Genomic DNA, 18902 nt, shown 5'->3' with positions numbered 1-18902 from the left:
TGTAGGACAAGCGGCCTAATCATGTTCGGTTTATTTGTATAGTGTAAGCGTGAGTTGCATTGTGTGACAACGTTGTAGCATATGCGTTGTGGTGATGACCGAATTCTGAGTATATAGGAAAAAGTGAGCAATGCTCTGCGCTGCTGTAAGGGAGGCTCATTACAGTAAAAATGTATAAAATTTGGGCAGGAGATATTCTGTAAGTACCACTTGCCAGTTGCAGTCGAAGATTATGTACCGGGTCAAGTCATCAGATGTAGAACTGTCTGGTTGACCCATAAACTAGGACATTGTAGGCTACAAGGGCATGCACAACAGACCAGTAAATATGTAAGACGCTGTGCACACCAGCCATAAAGTTGCACATTCTTTGTTAGGGCAACTTTAGCATGCAACTGCTATGCTCACAGTATTGCCCTCATATGCTTGTGTGGGCCATTATGGAATGCAGAGCAGCTGACCTCAGTGTCACCCCACATCTGAACGCACCGCAGCAACAGATTACGACAAAAGAAAGGAGCACAGACAGACCTGGCACAAGTCCATGACAATGCTCTCATGGATTTTCTGCCACAGGTGAGCTCGGAATATTTGGATGAGCGAGATCTTGAGCGTGGGGATCTTGCCATGCATGAAGATGCCAGTTAGGTCCAACTGCACCTGGAAGCCCACATACACCTGCGTAGCAGAATGTGGCACATTAAAAAACTAGAGCAGGTAATTATTAAGGCACATTTCTGGAAAATGGATTTGTATCTCTCACCCAAAAAAACTGCAACTGAATAAAATTTTCTTTTGATGCGAAAGCGCCAAATGTTCCATTGAGTGGAAAAGCCGGCCTATTTTTTTAAATTTGAAAATCTGAAGTGGGGGGGGTCTGAATTACAAGGACAAAAGCTTTTTTTCCCCACCACCCGCGGCGGTGGTGGCAGCACGGGAGAGGTGTAAATCGCTCATGATTGGAGGGCTCGCGAGACCTTTCAAGTTTCCCACAGCTGAGATGTGAAGCTGAGATTGGGCGAAGCGCGACGCTCCTCAAGGACGCGGGCGAGCCCGCAACTCCCATTGGCTACTGAGTGCAAGGACGTAGTGGTCTCCTGCATAATGCGTCCGGCCGTCGTCTGCTTCGGCTCCTTCATCGCAGGTGCCCTTCATGTGTTGCGCTTGCTATCGTCTACCTTTGCAGTCGTTCGCACATTCTCCAAGTTTTATCGTCCTTACGAGATGATTTTCAACTGTCTTTATGAGACGGTTATTGCATTTAGCCTGCCGACTGTTGTGCGGTCGGCCACAATGCGCCCGAAGAAACTGAAGGCACTACACGCGTTTGGTGCAAGGGAGCGTTCTATGAAGCTCGCCTGCATGGTGAAGCTAGCCGCTTGCCCGCGCACTGGCGATGATCGCACCAATGGTTCCTGTGGGGCAGCTTCTGCTTCATTTACGCAAGAGCATGGTTGCATCGTCGCTTCTAGCAATGTGACTCCTGCTCCCACAGACGCAAGAATTTGTTGTGACGGTTGCGACTGGTGTTTCGTGCTCATCGACAGCGGCTTCCACATCCTCTCTTTCATCTGCATCGGACAGTGTGATCATGTCGTCTACTGTGCACTTGAAAAGACATTTCCTGACGTGTGAGGAGAAAGAGGTGGCGGATAAAAAAAAGCGCTGCTGTGCAACAAGGACTTGGCGCTATGTCAGCAACGGAGCGAAAATTTTAAGCAATGGAGCGCAACCCTGAAGCTGCCACCGCCTACAAGTGAAGGCGAAAAATTTCCCCTTGTGAAAATGGATGCCCTAGGCGACCTGCTATCCGGGAACCCGTGCCAGTAGTGCTTCGTGACTGGGATGAAGGTTCAAAGAGGCACCCAACTTGGACTTGCAACAAAGCTTGAGCTGCTATGTTTACATTGCGGAGCAGTTGCAAGCTCGTGGAGTTCTGCTCGTCAGGGTGACTCAATGGCCATTGACGTGAATATAAGAGCCATCACGGCAACAAAACAGATAGAGAAGGGACAGACAGCCCTCAATGACTTTTGCACAGAAGTACATGAAAAAATTCAGGGAACTGCATACACGGTGCATAGACAAATTCTATGCAGAATCTGCTTCTGCTGTGAAAACCACCTGCACGGAAATGGATCCATATTTCAGCAGGGATATCACAGTAAACTTTGATGGAACATGGAACAAGCGTGGTCACACGTCCCACATTCGAGTTGGTGCAATAATTGAATATCACACGGGCCTCATCTTGGACGCCATTGTTTCATCGAACCAGTGCCTTGGTTGCTAGTAGGACCAAAGCCTGGAGAGCCAGGCTGTACCCTATGCATCTACAAAATTTGTCCGAACCGTTTCAGGGGCCCTTTAATTATGCATGCGTGCGCCTGCCGCCTCGTGTCACAGTAAGAGCACCAACACACCTAGTAAGTGTACTGGCAGGCTTTCAGAGCTATTTTGAACGTGCCTGTGAGCCCTTGGTGTAAGTAAAAGGCATGCATTCATTTTTTCAAACTGCCCGACTTTTCTGACGTTTTCGCGGCGTCTAGGAAGTCTGAAAAATCGAATGTAGACTGTAATCAGTAAGGCATGATTTTTTAAATAAAAATAGACTCACAGGTTTGGCAAAACTGTACAAATAATATGGTAGGAGCTTGCAAACATGTTAATTGTAGCCATTTCATCAACTTTGTTAAACAACAGGAAAAAGAAACCAAGCAATGAGCTCTAGATATGCCGGTATATGCTGGCGCCATCTTCGGGAATCTTGGCGCCATGATTGCCCGCACTCTTTTTTTCATCACCATGGCATGAAGACACTGAATTAGAAGAACGAGTTTTGGATAAAAATAGATACCGTTAAAGATTTTGCGTAACCTTCCTAATTTCTTAGGAACTTTTATTTGCAAGAAAACTCATAAGCACTGTTTCAAAAAATTTAAGCTTTAACATTCTGAAAGAAAGTGATAAGATGAATGAATAACATCACCATTGTCAAAAAGCAGAAGCTTGGTTGGTTAGCAAGATGGACTCAAATGAGAGGGTGAAAAATTCAATTTGGAAGTATTGCTCGAACTTCCCTCTAAAAACGAAGCCCGGTGTTTCATTAAATAAGTTATACTTGAAAAAATTGCTGTCTCATTCTCACAAACTAGTCCATAAACCCACAGCATTCCAAGTCAGAGAAAATTAAAACTTGCTCACACATATTTCTGGTCATGGAGAGTAAATAGCGAAATTATAATTGAGTAAAATTTAATTAATACATTTAATCAGTAATTCACATGCTGAACTATTCGCTGAACACTCTCTCCAGAATATAAAAAAGGCTAATATAGGCTTTACGTTGAGTTTACAGCACCAAATCACATTTTCCAGGTATGAAATTCAGCATATTCAGGCCTTGTGGCGTTAGGGGAGGAGGCTACGTTCAGATACCAACTTTTTTGTTTATGGAGATATCTTAATGAAATTTTGAGGAAACACTAATAGAAAAAGCATTAGTAGAACTATAAAATTTCATGCAGTTATGTTCACTGGTTCTCAAATTACAGCAATATGCCAGAATGGTGCACATGGTTTTCTCATTCCAGGCCTGGCAAATTTTCAAAAGGTGCTGCAACTGTGAAATTCACTATGATGATTTCCAGATGGATACCTGAGGGCAAGATAGAGCCCTTTCTTTACATTTCCTTGCTGAAAAATTTTAGCAGACCCCTGAAGTTAATGTTGGTTATCAGGATTTTATCAATAAAATTTTGATTAAATATCACAAATCACAGACAATATATATTTTAAAAAATGAGTTTGTTTTGCCCTCAGAAATTTATTCAGATACACAATAAAAAAAAAACTTCTGGAAATCTGATGAGCGGTTACACAGATATGGCTGGAACAAGCAGCCTCACCAGCCAAAAAAGTCATATTGAGAAAATTAGCTTTGAAAGTTTTGAGCATATACAGTCGAACCCGGATATATCGAACTCGAAGGGGATCGCGAATTAATTCGATATATTAAAAATTCAACATCCTTGACACTTTCACAAGGCCCTGACACTATACCTGTGGCGGACGATCACCTACCAATCGGCGCATTCAAGAATGACAACTAATTCCGCACACACAATGCAACATAATGCTTTATTTGCGTGAAAAAAAAAAAAAATCTCTTATGCTGGTCTGTTTCTTCGCCTTGGAAATGAAATTAAAGACGCTGACCTCGATCTTATCGAGGCTGTTCAGGAGCGACAGCCCGGTTCCTTCCATGTCGCCGCAAGAACGGCGAATCAAGCTGAACGCTGCCACCACTTCAGCGGCTGAGTACGAGCACATAGCCGCCCCCTCGTCCGGACGATCTTCGTCACCACTCGAGCTGTCAGCCTGGGTCCCTGCGACTGCAGCTGCAATGTCCTCGTCAGCGAGGCTCACAACAGCCTGAACATTGCGGTCAACGTTCACAAAATCTTCAGCAGACACTTCGGCTGCAATGGCAGCCGGCAAAAGGGATGACAACTCGCGAAACGTGTCGTCCATGCACTCGTCGCAGTCTTCACAGGTTTCGGAAAGTTTGGCTGTCATGAAGCCTGCCTTCCGGAAGCAGTTGGCCGCGGTATCCCACTTCATGTCTTTTCAGGCGACCGTCATCATTTGAATGGCCTCCAGCAGGTCAACCCTAAGCTCAGTCCCCATGCGGAGGTTCACCAAAAGCCTATCAATGAGTTGCCTCCTGTAACCGACCTTGAACTACTTAATGATGCCCTGGTCGAGCGGCTGCAACTTCGCTGTCGTGTTCGCAGGCAGAAACTTGAGCTCGATGTTTTTGAGCTCGCAGGTGGTGTGATGGGCCGAGCAGTTATCGACGAGAAGGCAAGCGTGACGCCCCGACTTGCCCAGTTAGGCGTCCCACGCTTGCAGCCATTCTGTAAACAACTGACGCGTCATGCACGCCTTTTTATTGAAGGCGTAGCAGACAGAGAGCTGGTTACAGTTTTTGAAGCAGTGCGGTGCCCTTGCTTTGCCGATAACAAATGGCTGGAGCTTTCGAGAGCCATCCATGTTAGCTGCGAGCAGAACGCTCACGCGGACTTTGCTCATCTTGCCCCCGTGACATGCGCTGCCCCGGATGTCGAGCGTCTTGCTGGGCAGCATCTGCCAAAACAACCCGGTCTCGTCGGCGTTGAAGATTTCCGCGGGAGAAAACTTCGCGCAAATTTCTGGCCATTCCTTCGAAATCCACTGCTGGATATCCTGGCCGATGACGGCTCCGTTTTCGCCAGAAATGGTTTTGCCAACTATCTTATGGCGGTTCCTAAACCTGTGCAGCCACCGTGTTGTCAGCGAAGTTGTCTTCACCGAGTGCAGCGTGTGGGGGTTCCACTCTGCGTGCGGCTAGGGTTGAAGGCGAGCTCCGGATCTAGCCCCAACCCGTAGCGCAGGAATCGCGGCTACGCCGGGTTCGAACGAATAAGGCAACCAGCGGTGTCAATGGTAAGAACGTTTATTGCTACCGGCAATAAAGAACACTGGCAGAGGGACGTCCTCTCTGTAATAGCAGAGTCCTTCCATGTTTTTCTGGTCACGAAACTCCGCCGTCACGCTATGGGAGAGGTTCATATGCTGCCCAAAGGTGCCGCGACGCGGCGCCACTGTGCCACAGAGGGCATCGTTCGCGTACCGAAACGCGCGCGCAGTGCGAGGCAAGCTGAGTGATCGGGTGCGTTATGTGCATGTGCTGCGCTATTTTTCGAGTGCTGGGTTGTTTGGTTGAAGTGGCGGGGTGGGACAACGATGCCGAACACGTGTTGCGTGCCTGGGTGCCGTTCCGGCTACAAGGGCACGACCGAAAAGGTGTCGTTGTTCTGTTTACCTAATAACAAGGAGCAGCGCGAGAAATGGAAGCGGGCCATACCGCGGCAGGAAAGTGGCGGTTTTAATTTCGAATCGAAGTATACGCGTGTGTGCGCGAAACACTTTGACGCCTCGGACATCGTCACTGCGTACAATTTCAACATCAACGGCGACGGCGTGTCCCTGGAGCGTGAGAAGCCGACGCTGAAGACTAACGCCGTTTCAAAGATGCTTTTAACAAACTTCTTGCATTGTGAATGGTGGACCATTTATGACCGGACGCCTCTGTACTATCTGTATTTCGCTCCGCTTGTTTTACATGATAAATAAATGATCGTGCTTGTATTTTGTTTTTGCACCAACACGTTTTATTTCTTTTCTTAATCGAATTATAAAGTTTTTTTTTTTCATTTTTCGACCATGATAAGAATATCAGGACCGGTGATTGCAACATTTTAACACATTGTAAATAGTTGCGAATTAAGAACGAAAATACCTAGTCTCGTCGTTTCTGCGTCGAAACCACGAGCAGCGTGAATAAGTGCTGGGCTTACTGACGCTTCTAAACGACTGCTTGCTAAGGCAATTGCCTAATTACAGCTAGTTTCAACTGAACCTAACACTTCAGGTTCGCCTTAATCCGTTGTTAAAAGCCGCACCGAAGACATTTAGTAGCGAAGTTCGTCTTGCATTATCTTATTCAGAAATGGCATCGCTTTGCAAGAAATCTTAAGCGCATGGAGCAGCTCAGTTCGCTTTTCTTTGTCATGAAGTATTCTACGGTAGCAGCCCTTTGCAATAGCAATTTCATTCTTTTGATCTCGTTATAAGATACTGCCCACAGAGTCCTTCTCTGCCACAGTTTAACAGAAACTGAACAGCTGTGCTCGGCGAACAATCTGGCGCTATGCGCAATGGAGAATTGGCGCTTACTCATCTGGTGATAAGTGGGACCACTGGCGTTTTGTTGCGAATGCGCGGTGTTTAATTTAAGGCAAATATTAAAAAGCGGAGCCCACCGAAGCGTTGAGGCGAACGGCGATGATGAAGAAATCCGGACCGAGACCGCCCGGCCGTGTGCAGCGGACGCACTTCGACGGGGGCGAAATGCAAAACACCCATTTATTTAAATTTAGGCACATTTTAAAGGATCCCAGGTGATCAAAACTAATCCCGAGTCCCCCACTATGGCGTGCCTCATAATCGTATCGCGGTTCTGGCTCTTAAAATTCCAGATCTTTCTTTTTTTTCGGTCTGAGACCACCGCAAGCTCCATGTTATGAGCGGCTTTTTTTTTTTTCGTCCCGTGCGCTCATATCATCGCAGAAGACACGCTCAGGCAGTAATTTAATTATATTCAATGTTAAAAATAGTTACGTGAAACTAAAGCGATGGTTGAGGAAGTTGAGAAAGCTAGAACACCGAGGCTGCCCCACACACAACCACAGCGGCAGCGGCGTTCGCATGCCCTCTCATGCACGGTTGCGCCTCTAGCGGCGGGCGCTGGCGCTATATGAAACTGAGGCGGCAGTTTCGTGACCAGAAAAAACATGGAAGGACTCTGGTAATAGTAATAAATAGGCTGGCCTCGTTGCCCGGGAGAGTCAGGCAACGTGGTCACTCACGGGTTGCGGCAGGTACTCCAGTCCGGCAGGTTAGGGGTCCGGCCTCAGAGAGAGAGGGTCTCCCGTGGTGGCGCTGTTTTGTACCTTTTTACCTGGGCAAGGGGAATGTCCTCCTCGCCCGTCAGCTACCTGCCCGCAAGTTGGGGAGGAAGGGCGCGCGCGCGTCGCGAGAGTGAAGGAGAATTGGGAGAGGGCATAGTGCGCCTCTCTCCTGTCTATGCCGGCTCTCGACGCAACGGCGCGGGGAAAGATGGGCGCGCGTGCTCCCCAAAAGCGGCAAATCATTTGGCCTTAGCCATTAGCAATCAGTCATCCACCAGAATGTTCTTAGCCTGAACCTCTAAAAACCCCGCATAGGGAGCCTTTTCAACTTTTTCGTGGGCAGGAGCGCGCACACGACAAGCTCCCGACGTTACTTGCTCCACTGCTTTTGATTTTATGTCCGCCTTGGTTTTTAACAAGGTGCTTAGAGTGCTCCGAGGAATCCCGAAGTCGTCTGCTACTGTTGAACTTTTCTCGCCCGCCTCAACGCGCTGAATGGCTTTCAGCTTTGTCGCAACGTCCAGGTTCTTGCGCTTCTTGACGCAGCTTGCAGCCATTGCTTCCGCGTCAGCCCACCACGATCCAGTCACACGTCATGAGACACAAGCAAAACAATAATGCACTTGAAACACAAGAAAGCGCACAAAACACAAGAACATCAACAGCCTCCACCAACAAAGCACTCGCGATCGATACCTCCGAGGGCGACAGCAATGTACGAAAGGCGCAAGCTGTGGTTGGCCGAGCTAAACTTGCGAAAAAGCAATGACAAAAAGAAGGGGCAAAAGGAGGAGGTTGCCAGCGCCTTCGTTCCTGCTACCCTTTCCGAGCCGATCACTATGGTTATGCGGGGGAAGAATGAGAGACAGAGGGAGAGAGAGAGAGAAAAAGAAAGCTGTTCCACAAGTCGGAGAACGTGCGCAGCGGGAGTACAGTCCAAGTCTCCCTCCCTCTTGCTCTCACATTTTCCGAGCCTTTCAGGTTTCGGCGGTGGCGCGGAGCTCGCGGGTGCAGTGAGAGCCGAGCTCGCGCAGCGTTCTATATATGCGATGGCAGGCAAAAATACCGTTCGATATAAACGTACGAATTTCTATGCTTTTACACAGAATATTCAAGGGGATAATTTACGAGTTCGATACAGACAATAATTAGATATATGTGGGTTTGATACATCCATGTTCGACTGTATTTGGTATAAAATGATCCTCTTCTTTTGCCGCCTTTCTACCTTCTCTTGCGATCGCTTCTTGGCCTTTTTCAAGTGCAGAGAATCTTTCTCGGCTGCCTGTTGAATGGCCAGGTGTTAGCCCAACTGATGAGCTCTTGGGTGGCCCTGTGCAGCCAGCATTACATCTTAAAACTGCCTCATGCAGTGCTGTCTCCACAGCAATCAGCGATGCATGCTGCTCTTTGGGCATCAGGGACCACGCGAGCGGCGAGCTTCATAGAACGAAGAAGCTTCCTTGCACCATTGAATGCGTGTAGCGCCTCGAGTTTCTTTGGGCGCATCGTGGCCGACCGCACAACAATCGGCAGGCTAAACACAACAACAGTCTCGTAAAGACGGTTGAAAATCGTCTAATACACCTGATAGAGATGTGTATTGGTATTCCTTCAAAGCTATTTTGAACAAGCCTGTGGTGATTTGAGCCCTTGAGGGCAGAAAAAGGCATGCATTCGTTTTTTCGCACGTTTTTGCGGCCCCCATCAGGGAGTCCAAAAAATCGGACATTGACTGTATTGCAGTGCACGTAAACTATGGACAGACTGAGTAGCATACGAAAAATGTGTACATACATTGGCACGGTTAATGGTAGGTGACCACCAGAGGGTGAAGCGCCGGTTGGGGATCTGGTTCAGTCCAGAACGCTGCGCATTAGTCAGCTTCTTGTACTTCATAGATTCTTCAAACCCACTGGCCTTTTCCCTGGAGGCAAGACCAACAATCAGTTTCATTTGGGGGTGCAAACAACAAGTTTCTGCAAACAAATAAATTGTACTTGGAAGAACTTCTTGTGGGCCTAGTTAGTGCTTATTTGGCAAATATTTTTATAGCGCGAACAAGAGACACGGCACAAAAGGAAGGTCATATGCACCTGTCCTGTCTATGATCTTCCTCCTGTGCCGTGTTTCTTGTTTGCGGCTTAAAAATATTTGTCACATAATTTGTACAGTGTGAATACAAATTTTCAAGAGTGGTCAAATGGCCAATTTGGTTGCCATTACTCAAAAGTAAAAAAAAAAAAAACACACACACACACGGGCCATGCTGCATGCATGCTCTATGCACTCATAAATACCAGACATCAAAACCAGCAGTTACATTTAGGTGACGCTGATGCAGTCAGCAGGTTACCTCTTAACCCTTTGAAGGTTTTTGCCGTACATGTACGGCGGCGGTTTTCTGTCCCGCAAGGTCTTTGCTGTACGGGTACGGTTCCCACCCTCCGTTTGAAATTTCACGCCATAATGACGATACGTGCTCACCGGGAGGTGCTGCTACCTCTTAGCACTTACAAGATGCGTTTGAAATTGGTGCTACCTTCTTGGGGAGATAAACAGAGCTGATTGCTAGCTTCAGCGCGTCGCTCAGACTGCGGCAACGCCCCTTTGGCGGTTTCGGTTTCGCCGCATGATCGCAACGGAGGCACGCGAAACGTCAATTTTTTCTTTGTTGGCACTCTCTTGCAGGTCGGTGGAAGTTGATTTCTATCTTGATTGTCGCTGCTCTTAGCGTGTTTATCAGCGCCATTCGCGAGGTATTCCCGCTCTCAGTGGCAACGCACTTTCGCGGTTTCGGTTCCGCCGCGTGATCGCAACGGAGGCGCGCGAAACGTGGTTTTTCTGTTTGTCGGCACGCACTCACAGGGGCGGCGGAAGTTCATTTCTATCTTGATTGGCAATGCTCTTAGCTTGTTTATCACCCCCGCTCACGAGGTATTCTTGCTCTTTGCGGCAACGCGCTTACGCGAGAGGGTGCCTCAGACCTCTCTGCCCAAGGCAGCCGCACGCAGAGATGTCGTGTGCGCCAACAGAACTCCTCGCTCCAAGAGAACAGACACGCATTTTAGGTGTGCAGATTGCGATAAGGCGCTGTGCGTAGAACTGTGTTTCAAGGAGTACCACCCTCGGAAATACTATTGAACATTTTGCAGTTCTGAGTGATGCCGGCACCAATATACTGTTCCTAATTATTTTTTACTATTTATTCCTGACTTTATACATTTTGTACATTCAAGATCCGCAATAAAGTAATTTGACCACCTGGGAAAGTTTTTTTCAAAATAATTCGACCCTCAAAGGGTTAAGGAGGGACACAGCTTTCGCATTGCGAAGAATGGCCAGAAAATCGCTTTTTTGAAAATCATATTTTCAGTTTCTATAACTCCTTTTCAATATGATTCAGAATTATCATCACTGTAAAACACGTAGAAGTGCCATAAAAAATTTGTTTTATCAGCCAAGGTGGCAAAAAATTATGTGGAAATCAAGAAAGAACAGCATTTTTCAAGCAACAATATCTCCGGAACGGCGCAACCGAGCGCCGCCATCTTGGTCTTATTGTAAAGCGCATTTACCCATCTTCAAATCTGCCACTTCAGCTACCTCCTCCATACAGGAACAAGCACACAAAAAGCAAATGATTGAAGGTCGTGCCGGAGTCTGCGATTGGCAGTGCCTGCCATGTGATTCCAGCCCAGTTCACCATTGGTCCGGCGCTCGCGTCGCCTGCTCAGCTCTTTGCACCTCGCGAGTCTGGAAGTCTCCACTCGCCGTAATCTCGATGCGTCAAAACGGGCGCTACACGCACATTGCAGCAGCGGGGCCGATTCCTACGTTTGTGGACATCTCAGACCCGTGGCTAAGCATACCGAGCATGGCAATGCGGATATTGCGACCAAGATTCGCACGCAGAATCCTTGGACGCACGGCTAAGCCTTTCAGCACTCGCTGTTTTGGAATTCGTGACTAAGCACATTGCACACACAATTCTCGGACCTGCGGCTAAGCATATTACGCATAGGAGTCTCCGACTCGATGATCAAGCACATTGTGCGCCAACATCTTGAACCCTCGCTTAAGCATTTTGTGCATCGGCACCTCCGACTGTACGACTAAGTACATAGAACATCGACTCCTCGAGCCCGCGTCTAGGCATTTCGCGCGTCGTCACCTCGGACTGCACGACTAAGCACATCGAGTGTCAACTCCTTAAGCTCGCGGCTAGTAATTTCATGCGTTGGCACCTCGGAATGCGCGACAAGGCCCATCAAGTGTCGACTCTTCGAGCCCGTGATTAGGCATTTCGCACATCAGCACCTTGGACTGCGCAGCTAGGAACTTCGTGCTTTGGCACCTCGAGGCTGCGCGACTCAGCACATCAAGTGTCGATTCCTCGAGCCCTCGACTAGGCATTTGACGCTTCGGCACCTCTGACTGCGCGACTCACCACATCAAGTGTCAATTCCTCGAGCCCTCGGCTAGGCATTTCACGCTTCGGCACCTCAGATTGCACAGCTAGGTACTTTGTGCGACAGCACCTCAAACTGCGCAACTAAGCACATCGAGCGTCAGACGTCTGTGAGCCAGAAAATCGTCTCGTGTGCACAAAATCAAAGGGCACAGACCCAAAAAACCACCTGTAAACAAAGACGGCCAAAACTACAATCCTGGTGAATTTTGAGAGATGTGAAATGCTCCAAAAAGTTTGAGAGACGTTTTCTCAGATCTGTGTTTTGGACATTCTGCATTGTCTGTGGAAAGGGTAGCATGGGAATGCCTGAACCAATTTTGATCCTATTTATTTTTATGTATTCCCTGAAGTGTACTTGAGGGTACGACGGTCTTCAATATCTTGCTAAGGGCTTAGTATTTCTACTGCATGCTAATTTGTGAATGACAAGTTCTGGTACAATTAGTGAAGGTGAACTTGAAAGTTGGACTTGAAATCTGCAGTTGACTATTTAACACAAGAACTTCTGCTCCGCCGATGTCGCATTGCCGTCACCACCACACGCGGACGTAATGTCACCGTCGGTCGTTCGCGGTTGTGCTGTGACTATCGCTCGCGGACGCGCCTTCATCATCGCTCGCAGTCGCGTAGGTGTTCTGTGGTCGCGTCGTCAGCACTGCACATTGGCGTGCTTTCCCAGTCATCTACGTGCGCCGGTTGTGCCTCGTCAACCAGCTCGGTGGCATCCACTTCTATGAGTAGTTTTCTCCCCCTTTTCCACGCCTTTCGTGGTCTTCAGTACATGTGGGCCGTTCGGAACGTCGTTCCTTTGGGGCTCATCACAGAAAAGGTGCATAAGCTGCCACAATTGTCAATCACGCTGATCGGAACGCGCAGCTCGCTGCTGCGCAAATGCGCGCGAAAGAGGTTTGTCAGCAATTCAAATCTACGTGTCATATGTAAAAGGCATGCGGCGCAAAAAGGAAGAGAACGAAGTGCACGGATTGGTCTGAACGGCACCAGCCCTCGAGGCGCGTGGCCCGAGCTGTGATCGGGAGAGAAGCAGCGCTGAGCTGGCATGATCGATGTGGCTCTGGGCCAAGAAGGTTGGAGCGTCAGCTTCATACTGGCGAAGGGAGCCATGGATGTTCAGTCAAGCCCGTGACATTGGCGATCCAGGGTGTGGCTGTCGACCTCGGTGTCGTTCGAGCAAGACTCCTTGGACCTGCTGCAGCCTCTCACGGTGGTGCCGGGCATTCCAGGCCGGGCACTCCAGGAAGGATCCCCCTTCATTGGCAGACCAGCACGTACGATAGTCCCCGGGGCATCTCGTCAGCACTCGTAGTAGCGGCGGAACCCAGCGTAAAGCCTAGCCAGGGAGGCCGGAGTGCAAAGTCACCGACAGAGTTCAGCCCACCGACATCCGAGACGGCCGAGCTGGCCGGCCGATACCAAGGCAGCAAAGCTTCCGGAGTCGGCGGGAGCACCGACTATGAGCAAGAGCTGACGCGCATCGGACTTGGAGGTACGTGCGACGACAGAACTTTGTAAGAGCATTCCTTTTTATTAATGCGCAGCCATAGGCTAGGGTTGCCAGACTTCAGCGTAGAACGCGCTAAGGACTGACGTGGCCGGCAATAAGGACATGTTTAGTCCCTGATAATTAGGTGGCTTCTTAGGTGCTGGCATCTCTTTATGCTGTTTTAGTTACCTGAGTTCTGCTTTGAGTTTTTGACTTCGGTTAAATTAAAATCTTTATTGCTGTGCTGCCCTGCCTCTCCTGACTCGCCCCCATCTCTCCCAACATCCGCGACACTACAACAGCCGATAGGAGCGCGCCTGTGCCCCACGTGACTGTTACGCCCAATTGCAATGCCGCATTTGCCTTCACTTTGCTTGCGTTTGCTGGTTTATTTTTCTGTGGAGAAATGCGATGCTCCGGCTATCTTTAGCTCCAACTTCTCTTCACGATGATACCAAGATGGTGGCGCTGCGTCAACGGATAGCCGGGCGCGATTCGCGGTGCGACGGGGCTTTCCAAAGCCCCCTTTTTTCGCAATTTTTGATGCTAGCACTCTACGAAAGCGCTGTTTTCTCGATTTCTACAGTGTATTTTGTTATATTATTTCACCACGAGGTAAATAAAGGTCCGTGGATCCCGAAAAAAAAATTAATCAGAAAATAGAAAATTTTGACAATTTGACCACTTCAATTGCCGCGTACCCCCTTAGAAGTTTGATTCAGACTATAGAAGCTGAATATTTAAAGCATTCAACCTTTTAATATGCTGACTAATGTTTTCGTCTACGGTGGTTGTGGCAAACAGTATACTGTTTTGTTTTGACTCTGTGCAAGTGTCGGCCACGTGCCTTCACAGCTGCAAGGTTGTCGTTCACGATTGCGCCGGTAGCGGCTGCAGTTTGTTCCTCAGCGTATTGCTGCAAGCAGTAGCTTCATTCTGATACGGTGCATGTGTCAGCCACGAGCCTTTAAAATGGTTTAGTTTTCATTCATGACTGCATCAATAGCGGTTTCGTCCACAGTTGCAGTAAACAATACTTTCATTCCAACTCTGCATCGACCGCATACCTTCAAAAACACAAGGTCGGCGTTCATGAGCACGTCGATAGCAACCGCAGTTCCATTCACTATCGCTGTGGCAAACAGCAGTTTTGTTTTGTCTCAGTGCCAAGCTGCTGAGGATGAAGAGCGCCAGCTACATTGCCATGCATGGACTGTCTGTTGGCAACCAGCTCTTTGGTATAAAAATAATCTGGATGCGCACGTTAGTGAAAACCATGTCTCAGATGACATGCCCAGTGGCTGCACTGCTAAGAAAGTCGCAATACAGTTGCCGACCGACTCCAAAAATTCGGACATGCCCGATTATTCGGTCAGCTTCGCGGCACCGCCAATCTCCCCATAGACCATAATGTATAACAACTGCCGAAAGTTCGGACACCTTGCATCCTCTCGTCTGATTTTTCGGACACTCCTTGAGCCAACTCGGTCGAGAGCACCATGCACCGACTCTGACTGGTGCATGGTTCGACACGTGGTTCGACTTGCTGAACGCCATTTTTGTCTTGAACGGAGCTTCCTTGCTGCCCCACGAAGTGGCGCTACTGGAAATCCCCGCTTATCATCATCGTTTCTGCCTGGTTAGATAGAGTGGCTCTGCAGCAGTTCCGGTTTCAGCTTAGCAAGCCATGTCAAGAAAATCCAGCAGCTGATTTGTTTCTTCGCGCAAGACGCTGCGAGCAGGCCGCGTTTTTCGTTTGTGCGACTGGTGTCGGCACGGTGGTGTTTGCTTTGTGTGCTGTGTCGAGGTTTCGGTGATCCAACGTGGCATACGTAAACATCGCGTCAAGGGTCTAATGGCGCCGACAGTGCCCGCGCAGACTGCGCTGGGGAATGCCGGCAAGCGGGTGCCGGGAGGCCTAAGACTTGTCGCCTTCTGATGTGCTCCCTACTGACGCGGAAAATGTTCTGCCGAGACCTGCGCAGCGGTTGCATTGCGATTCCGGACACCGTCTTATTTGACAGTTTCATAGGTGCTGACACTGCTGTATCGACGTGCGCAGAACTCGACGACGGCAAGATCATTCGTCAGGTTTCTGCTGCGCCGCCGGACGATGACTCCGAGTCGGAAGATGACGCACCATGTGCTACGCTGCCATCGCATGCGGAGCGTGTAAAAGCAGTGACTGTGCTTTCAGCCGCTAATAGTGACCGTACGACCCTCTCCGAGATTCAGGCTTATCTGATTGCGCGTAAACCGAACAGCGTGCAACGGCGCATTCACGATTTCTTCCAAGCATACTGCCGAGCCCGAACAAGTGCGTGGAAATAAAGGATTTAATTTTTTTTTCTTAATCTGCTTTTTCGGACACCTGTTTATTCGGACATTTTCGCAGTCCCCGTGAGGTCCGAATAAACAGTCGGCGACTGTACCTTTGTCGCTGCAAGCGCTAATCAGTCAAGAGATGATGAAAACTGTGGCTTCTGCACTGCTCTTGTGCAAAATAAAACAGGATTTGCAATCCATTCAGTAAATAGAGTGAAATGTCGACATCTTTCAAACGGGGTCAAACATAAATGGATATATCGAACTCCGCCACCCCAGACTATTTGCACTCTGTTGACAGATGGCAAGCTTTACCACAACACCCTCGAAGATAGCAGTGACGCGATAGGTGGTTCCCGACTGCTATGCACTATAGCTGCATACGTTGATCGCGTGCACAGCGCCACCTGAACATAGCGGCTTATACAAGCGGCAGCTTGGCTAGCTTGACAACGTCAACGCCGCATTGCTCTTGTCGCACTGACTCCCCCTCGGTGTCACGCTCCGAGCCTCATGAGCAATGGCAGTTTGCACCTACAATGATGCGTGACAGGGAGTGCTCACTAAGCTCACTCATAGAGGCCTTGGCAGATGCCACTTCATATTTTGTTATTGACAGTGTTTCAAGATGCTTTGATTTACGGGAGTGGAGATCGCAGACGAAATAGCAGCCAAACGAAGACGCTGCTGAGGTTGATTCTGCATGCGTTGATATTGCCGCGCTCCCGACTTCAAGTGAGACTAGCTGCTTTGGCCCTTCCACCCTGCTATTGCAGTGCAATAGAAGGCACCTTCGCATTGCTTGTGGATTGTTCAGACCGTATTGAGGACGCCGTGGTTAAGCACACGGCTGGCAGTAAGAAGCAGGCTACTCGGCTGCACTACTTTCAGCTAAAGAAATAAATACTTTGTGTGAAGCTTCAAGTGAGTATTTTATGTGCCACGATTGGCTCAGATTGATTTGTACAAATTTTTATGAGTTTTTCTTACGTGATTTTATATATCGAACTATTTCGTGATCACCATGCTGTTCGATATATCGAGGTTCGACTTTAAAGTGAGTTCACATAGCGAGCATTTGTTTATTATTTTCCTGATATCTTCAATAAGTTGGCATTCGGTTAATTCAGACACTTTTTTTTTTTGGTGCCGTGAAATCTGAATTAACAAGGTTTTACTGTATTAGCTGCAAGGGCAGAGTGGACATGAAAGCGTGGCTGGCTGTTTTGTGCTGCCGATGAACATATTGTTACGTAGGAAGACACCGACGAAAAGCTATTTACAAGTATATTTACAAGGCAATACGCTGCGCTTGGCCAAGAGGCAACAGCCCGCGCTAGCTTCTAATCGTCGTCGTCGTCTTCACACTGCTCGCCTTTCGTGATTGCACATATTGTGCCGTAGCACTACCCCCGGCGGCAAAAGCGCCGTCCCGGAGCGACTAAAGATCGGACTCGGAAGCAGTGTAGTAGGCCTTGAGCCTACTGACGTGTACGACATCACTAGATGCCAGAGGAGAGGACGAGGTTGAACCCACAGGAGCAATTTCGTAAGTCACAGGCGTCACCTGGCGCAGCACGCGGTAGGGTCCTGTGTATCGCGAAAGGAGCTTCTCTGAAAGTCCGACGTGACGAGTGGGCGACCACAGGAGCACGAGCGCACCAGGCGAAAACTGTACGTCACGATGGCGGGCGTTGTACTGGCACTGCTGAGTGGTTTGTGAGGCCGTCAGTCGAGCACGGGCAAGCTGGCGTGCATGGTCGGCGAGGGCGATGGCGTCGCGCGCATACTCGCTTGTTGAGACCGCAGCAGGAGGAAGTGCCGTGTCTAAGGGCAAGGTAGGTTCGCGACCGTACAGTAGATAAAAGGGCGAAAATCCAGCGGTGTCGTGCCAGGAACAATTGTACGCAAATGTTGCGTAAGGAAGGGCAATGTCCCAGTCGTGGTGGTCCTTGGAAACGTACTTGGCCAGCATATCGGTAAGAGTACGGTTTAACCGCTCTGTCAGGCCATTGGTTTGAGGATGGTAAGAGGTAGTCAGTTTGTGTTGAATGGAGCAGGAACGCACAATGTCAGCGATAACTTTCGAGAGAAAGTTTCGACCACGGTCAGTAAGGAGCTGTCGCGGGGCGCCATGAAGCAAGATAATGTCACGCAAGAGAAAGTCCGCGACGTCAGTGGCGCAACTGGTAGGGAGAGCCCGAGTGATAGCGTATCGGGTGGCGTAATCAGTCGCGACGGCTACCCATTGGTTTCCAGAGGATGACGTGGGAAAGGGACCGAGCAGGTCTAATCCAACACGAAAGAACGGTTCCACAGGGACAGTGATCGGCTGGAGATGACCGGCAGGTAGCACCTGAGGTGTTTTCCGACGCTGGCAGGGATCACAGGCAGCAACATAGCGGCGGCGGACGCGGTCGTACGTGCGGGTTACCCCAAGATGTCCTGCAGTGGGTGCGTCATGCATCTCAAAGAGCACAGTCTGTCGTAGCTGTTTTGGCACGACAAGAAGAAGGTCAGAGCCGTCAGGGAGGAAGTTCCTTCGATACAGAATGCTGCCCTGGAGGACATATCGGCGAACGGATGCGTCGGTAGGTGTAGAACGCAGACGCTCGATAAGTGCTCGCAGCGATAGGTCTCGGTACTGCTCATCGGCGATGTTAGCGAAGGCAGACACAGAGAAAATGCCGTTGGCGCTACTACTGTCGGCATCGTCAGGCTCGTCGACCGGGTAGCGAGACAGGCAGTCAGCGTCCTTGTGTAGTCGGCCAGATTTATAGGTGACAGTATACGAATATTCTTGGAGGCGTAAGGCCCAGCGACCAAGTCTGCCTGTAGGATCTTTCAGTGAGCATAACCAGCAAAGCGCATGATGGTCTGTGACAACGGAAAAGGATCGGCCATATAAGTATGGGCGGAATTTCGCAACCGCCCAAACTAGGGCCAGACACTCGCGCTCAGTGATGGAACAGTTGCGCTCCGCGGGTGAGAGGAGCCTGCTGGCGTAAGCGATAATCCGGTCGTGGCCACGCTGGTGTTGTGCCAGTACCGCGCCAAATCCGTGACCGCTGGCATCAGTACGGACTTC

General features: G+C 49.2%; 1 protein-coding gene across 2 annotated transcripts in view; it reads right to left on the bottom strand.

The window, feature by feature from the left end:
- The window catches only part of Prp8 (pre-mRNA processing factor 8), a 376058-nt gene that overhangs the window by 101802 nt on the left and 255354 nt on the right, over positions 1-18902 (bottom strand). For both annotated transcript variants that reach the window (XM_075684108.1, XM_075684107.1), the window contains exons 25-26: positions 9312-9441; positions 532-678 (exon numbers count right to left, since the gene is read on the bottom strand). In XM_075684108.1, coding sequence (XP_075540223.1) covers positions 532-678; positions 9312-9441 — 277 coding nt within the window. The remainder of the gene's footprint in view (positions 1-531; positions 679-9311; positions 9442-18902) is intronic.

Source organism: Dermacentor variabilis, chromosome 3 (genome assembly GCF_050947875.1).
Source record: "Dermacentor variabilis isolate Ectoservices chromosome 3, ASM5094787v1, whole genome shotgun sequence".
In the NCBI taxonomy this organism is placed as follows: domain Eukaryota; kingdom Metazoa; phylum Arthropoda; class Arachnida; order Ixodida; family Ixodidae; genus Dermacentor; species Dermacentor variabilis.
Note: the sequence above shows the minus strand (reverse complement) of the source record. Positions and strands in the feature narration are given on the sequence as shown.